Genomic DNA, 6,323 nt, shown 5'->3' on the forward strand with positions numbered 1-6,323 from the left:
AACAATAAAAGTGTAATATCCCTTTAAATTTCGTAGCTGGGGGGTGTCTATAGTATGCCTGTAAAGGGGCACATGTTTCCCGTGTTTAGAACAGTCTGATAGCAAAATGACATTTCGAAGGAAAAAACCCATTTAAGACTACTCGCGGCTATTGCGTTGCCGACAATACACATAGAAGTTCATTGATAAAAACGGCATGGGAATTCCCCACAGGGAAACCCCGAACCAAAATTTAAAAAAAAAAATGACGTGGGAGTTCCCCTAAATTCCATACCAGGCCCTTTAGGTCTGGTATGGATATTAAGGGGAACCCCGGCCAAAATTTAAAAAAAAAATGACGTGGGGTTCCCCCTAAATTCCATACCAGACCCTTCAGGCCTGGTATGGATTTTAAGGGGAACCCCGCGCCAAAAAAAACAAAAAAAAAAAACGGCGTGACCAAGGTGACTCTATGCCCACCTGGCCATTGTTATGATTAATCAGGATTTCACTACAGGTCAGACTTGTTGTTACCGAGCTTCACACAGTAGATTATATATTGACAAACACAGGATAGCAGGAGTTTCCAGTAGAACATGGACCATCTCCTACATTTTGCAGAGGCCAATGTGACCAGCTTTTTCAATTAACGTGTCGAGTTCAGAGTCAAACAAACCAAGAATAGTCTTTATATATATCCTGGGAGATATGGTGGATAAATATTACTGTCCCATCTTAAGTAATCCAAGCCACATTTTCTCAGTCACCCTGTGCCCCTAATGGACACAAGGTGCCTTAAGCCTCGTACACAAGATCAAATTGTTGGCCAACAAAACCATGGACTTTTGTCTGAAGGGCGTTGGCCCAAACTTGTCTTGCATACAAATGGCACACAATTGTTGGCCAACAATCAGGAACGTAGTGACGTACTAGACATACTACGTGGTTTTCCAGCTCTTTAGCACAACCCTTTGGGCCCTTTCTGCTAATTTCATGTTAGTAGAGGTTTGGTGAGTGTTGATTTGCGTTTTTCATTTTCGGCCGTTCGTCAACCAGACATGTTGCGGAATCGGAGGAGATAACGTGTTATTTATTATTCGCCTTGGAGTTATTGCTTTGACATTATTTTTTTGGTTGACTAATGATTTGATTTGGTATATTTTCTATATTTTTGGATGCATAGAATGCACTTTTTGGTTAAGTCCTATTGGTAGATAGCATGTCTAATTTTATTTGTTTTATTTTTTTAATGCACAATAAAAAAAATTGTGGAGAATAATAATTGGCTATGTGTTTTACTTCAAATGACAGTTTGGGAGTAGGCAGTTACGTTTAAAAAAATATAATGTAAAATTGACAAGGGACACCAACATAGTTGTATCTTTGATCTTAAAAACTATGGGATAATGGTGTTGTGGTAACTTGCCCCCCCAAAAAATATATATATTATTCTTGATATCACTAAAAAAAAAAAGCCTTTGAAAATGTGTTTACAATAACTCCATCAGTATCAACAGCAAAGCAGCTTCATTATTATCCCATTAAAGAAGAAGAGAATGTGCACTGCATTTCGAGATTTCATAATTTGCCATGTCATGAATGTCAATTTCTCCATTGCAAACTCTAGTTTACAAGACCGACCGCTTCTGGCTCGTCTTTGCTTCCGAGTTTGTACTTTGGACTTTTGTCCGACGAACTTGTGTACACACGCTTGGAAAATCCGACAACAGACATTTGTCCGTGGAAAATTTTAAAACCTGCTATCCAACATTTATCGGTGGGAAATCTGACAACAATTGTCCGATGGAGCATACAAACGGTCAGATTTTCCACCAACAGCCTGTCTTTGAACATTTCCCGTCGGAAAATACGATCGTGTGTACGAAGCTTAAAGGGGTTGTAAAGGTAAAAGTTTTTTCACCTTAATGCATTCTATGCATTAGGGTGAAAAAACATCAGACAATACCGGCCCCCCCAGCCCCCCGTTTTACTTACCTGACCCCTCAAAAGTCCCGCGCTCGCCTCCGACATCCTCTTCGCCGCTCAGCCTGGCCGTTGATTGGTTACAGTGGATGGATTGAAAGCAGCGCAGCCATTGGCTCGCGCTGCTGTCAATCACATCCAATGACGCAGCGTGCCGGGGGCAGGGCTGAGTGATACAGTGAGCTGCTATGGCCGCTGGCTGTATCACGGGAGCGCGCCCGCAAGCACTCAACACCATGCGAGGGAGCTTGCATGAAGGTGTTGAGTCCTTGCGGGGGGAGCCGAGACAGCCGCAGAGGGACCCCAGAAGATCAGGTTCGGGGCCACTCTGTGCAAAAAGAGCTGCACAGTGGAGGTAAGTGAAGCACTGACCCCCAAAGGAGCTGCTGATATTTTTGATATGGGCCTGTACTCCGCCTTACCACCCCCAATGACTTGACTCAGCCCCTTGACACAACTGTGGTGCAGTGTTAATGTGGAGTTAATGATAGGGATAACCCCACAATGTACAGTATAATACCAGGATACTTTTGTCATTACCTGGTTATCTGATATTCCACCTGTTGGGTAAGGAACAACACTCCACACAAGTTGTACATAACCAGGAAACGTAACTTTTGTTGGAATCAATATGAAAGTAATATTACAATATTGGTACTGTCACACCAACGTAGCGCAACAGCCCAATAAATGTACACAATAAGTTGTACACACAAATGGTATTAACTGATCTCGGGAAGTGCGTCTCCAGGTGGAATTAATGCCAGAATGTGAAATATCTTGATTTTGGGCACCTTCCCAATTCCAGTGCGCACTTGTAACCACAAGAAGACAATGTTATATAGCACAAGAACAATCCCTAGGGAGCTCCCCCTGCTTTAAAGTGTAAACTCTCTATTAATCACAACTAAGATGCAAGGCCTTGCAAAGGAATAGGAAGTCCTCTCTTTGTCTTCTGTCTTCTGCTAGCAGTTATGAATTATAATTTGTAATCCAGCGGTCAAACACACCAAGATTAAACAAAATAGATGATGAAGGTATACTCCTATAGTGTAGTAACCCGTAACTGTCCCTGATGCAACTAACCTTGTGTAACACAGCGTTAATATTGCGGTGAAGGGTAGGCTTGAGGCTTATTTGAACTCAGTCTCTAGTCCCTTCAATTCCCCTGTGTGGGACTACAGGTCCCAGCACACTGTGTTACAGAATCAGATATGTGATAGTGCTTTAGGAAAACTTTTGGGCAACAGCCCTCTCACCCGACCAGGTCTGTGTAGCAAGACAGCTCCCTTCGGTGTACTGGATCTTGCTTCTCTCCAGCCGGTGCCGTCGTACTGCTCCGCTCCGAAAGATAGACCGGAACCCTCTGATGACTCCGACTGTCAGCCTGGATCCTTCTCAGTTCTGTCCCAGCGTCTCTCCAGCCTGCTGGTGCAAAACGAAGTCGCTGGTCGTGTTGCTCCTGGTAGGTGTAGGCCGCGTTCTGTGGAACACCTCCGCACAGGTCCTCACAGACAGGCCATGCATCCAAAGAGAGCTAAGATGGCAGAGCCTTTTTATAGCCTACCCAGCATGCAATTCCGTACTGAGTCCTGCTGGGAAAATCACACGGCATGCTGGGTAGGTAGGTAGTTGTGGAAAGTGAATAAAAGTCACTTCCTTTGATATTCTTCAAAGAGTAAAAATAAAATAAAGTCCATTCACCGATTTGGCCACTAGATGGTGCCACATATCAATACATAACACTGTTCATAAGTTAACATTGTACTGCATCAGTAAGCAAAAATGCTGGCGCTACATAAGTGTAACATGTTTGTTATTTAAAAATATATATATATATCTTTAGTGATCCTTTAAGACATAGGGGATGCATGGGGAGTTGAAACAAGGGTTTCCCAACCTCTCCAAGGGATTCTGGGTTCCACGGGCCCTCCCATCACAAAACTACCTGTACTTGTTGCAGGTGTTTACTGTTAAAAAAACTGTTGCAAATGCTTGCCTTAATTGGAAGCAGGTAGTTTTAAAGGGAACTACCTCCAGAAAAGTGTTGTAAATGTTTTATTGAATTCCACAGACTGGGTTTGCCCAAATACATAATCCCTTTCAATGGTCAGACTTAGGGCCACCCAGCTTTGCCATCAAAGGTTGTATGGGGTCTTGATGTTGGTTGGCAGCATTTTGTCAGCTTACACTGATATTAGAGGTTATCTTAGTCTGCTAGAACTAGTTGGAAAAGAACAACTCTGACAGCTCATATTCATAAAATACAAGGAGTGTAAAATTCTAATTATACTGATGTCTATAATTCTTCCTATTGTTTACAGCAAAGAACGAACAAAGACCAGCCCGACCCAGTCTACTTTGTGGATTTCAAAAGCCCCAAGGAATGAGATCAACATGGAGGTATAGATATAACAATAACTTGTACCACCATAACGCAAGAAAGAAAAATATATATCCCAAATTATTTTCTGCATCACTAAACTTTAAAGCACTGGCTTGGAATGACTTTCTATCTCAGCATCAGTATTCTGTTCAGCAAGAAGAACTAACGGCTCCCCCTTGAGGCACGTTTTAAGAACACTTTTATAATACTCATGTTTCATTCATAAGCAAACTGGAATCCTTGTCTTGCTACATTAGAAAAAAAAACAAAAAAACAACCCAGACAATCTATTGCTTTTTTGGCGTTTGAAACTGTTCTGTTATCACGCGGTTGAGGAAATGGACAATTCCTTTTCAGATTTATACTGAGAGATGTTATGTATGTTTGACATTGTTTGCAATAAGGGTGTTTGATTTATTATTTTATTTCCCTTCTATATTGTACTTTTTTGACTTACATTAAAGTGTATTGCTATGAATGTGTATTGTTAAAAAATAATTTATCTTTACATAAAGGTTTGATAGAAAAAAAAAAAGATGATTCTGTTATGGTTTCTTGCCTGTCTTTATAACGTTGTTTTGTGTTAAGAAGGATTATAGACAGAATGCACATATGCTGATAAAATATGTTGCAGAGTTTTGCAAGGCTTCTGGTACTTTTAAATGCTACTGTAATCACCTTTTTTTGGTTTTATAGTGCCTTGAAAAAGTATTCATACCCCTTGAAATTTTCCACATTTTGTCATGTTACAACCAAAAACGTAAATGTATTTTATTGGGATTTTATGTAATAGACCAACACAAAGTGGTACATAATTGTGAAGTGGAAGGAAAATGACAAATGGTTTTCAAATGTTTTTACAAATAAATATGTGAAAAGTGTGGGGTGCATTTGTATTCAGCCCCCCTGAGTCAATACTTTGTAGAACCAATTACAGCTGCAAATCTTTTTGGGGATGTCTCTACCAGCTTTGCACATCTAGAAAGTGATATTTTTGCCCATTCTTCTTTGCAAAATAGCTCAAGCTCTGTCAGATTGGATGGTGAGCGTCTGTGAACAGCAATTTTCAAGTCTTGCCACAGATTCGCAATTGGATTTAGGTCTGAACTTTGACTGGGCCATTCTAACACATGAAAATGCTTTGATCTAAACCATTGCATTGCAGCTCTAGCTGTAATTTTAGGGTCGTTGTCCTGCTGGAAGGTGAACCTCCGCTCCAGTCTCAAGTCTTTTGCAGACTCCAATAGGTTTTCTTCTAAGATTGCCCTGTATTTGGCTCCATCCATCTTCCCATCAACTCTGACCAGCTTCCCTGTCCCTGCTGAAGAAAAGCATCCTCACAACATGATGCTGCCACCACCATGTTTCACGGTGGGGATGGTGTGTTCAGGGTGATGTGCAGTGTTAGTTTTCTGCCACACATAGCGTTTTGGTTTTAGGAAAAAAAGTTCTAATTGTGGTCTCATTTGACCAGAGCACCTTCTTCCACGTGTTTGCTGTGCCCCCCACATGGCTTCTCCCAAACTGCAAACAGGACTTCTTATGGCTTTTTTTAAACAATGGCTTTCTTCTTGCCACCCTTCCATAAAGGGCAGATTTGTGGAGTACACGACTAATAGTTGTCCTGTGGACAGATTCTCCCACCTTAACTGTGAATCTCTGCAGCTCCTCCAGAGTTACTATGGGCATCTTGGCTGCTTCTCTGATGAATGCTCTCTTTACCCAGTCTGTCAGTTTAGGTGAATGGCCATGGCTTGGATGATGGATTGAACAGTGCTCCGTGAGATGTTCAAACCTTGGGATATTTTTTCATAACCTAACCCTGCTTTAAACTTCTCCACAACTTTATCCCTGGCCTTTCCGGTGTGTTCCTTGGCCTTCATTATGCTGTTTGTTCACTAAGGCTCTCTAACAAACCTCTGAAGGCTTCACAGTACAGCTGTATTTATACTAAGATTAAATTACACACAGGTGG

General features: G+C 41.5%; 1 protein-coding gene across 5 annotated transcripts in view; it reads left to right on the forward strand.

The window, feature by feature from the left end:
* The window catches only part of CHODL (chondrolectin), a 158,736-nt gene extending 154,111 nt beyond the window's left edge, over nt 1–4,625 (forward strand). For 2 of the 5 annotated variants that reach the window (XM_073618054.1, XM_073618053.1), the window contains one exon: nt 4,287–4,625. In XM_073618054.1, the coding sequence (XP_073474155.1) occupies nt 4,287–4,528 (242 nt within the window). In that variant the 3' untranslated portion in view covers nt 4,529–4,625. The remainder of the gene's footprint in view (nt 1–4,286) is intronic. The other 3 variants (XM_073618056.1, XM_073618055.1, XR_012241984.1) reach the window with 2 other exon arrangements.
* Nucleotides 4,626–6,323: the final 1,698 nt, after the last annotated feature.

The sequence above is a fragment of the Aquarana catesbeiana genome, linkage group LG02 (assembly GCF_042186555.1).
Source record: "Aquarana catesbeiana isolate 2022-GZ linkage group LG02, ASM4218655v1, whole genome shotgun sequence".
NCBI lineage: Eukaryota > Metazoa > Chordata > Amphibia > Anura > Ranidae > Aquarana > Aquarana catesbeiana.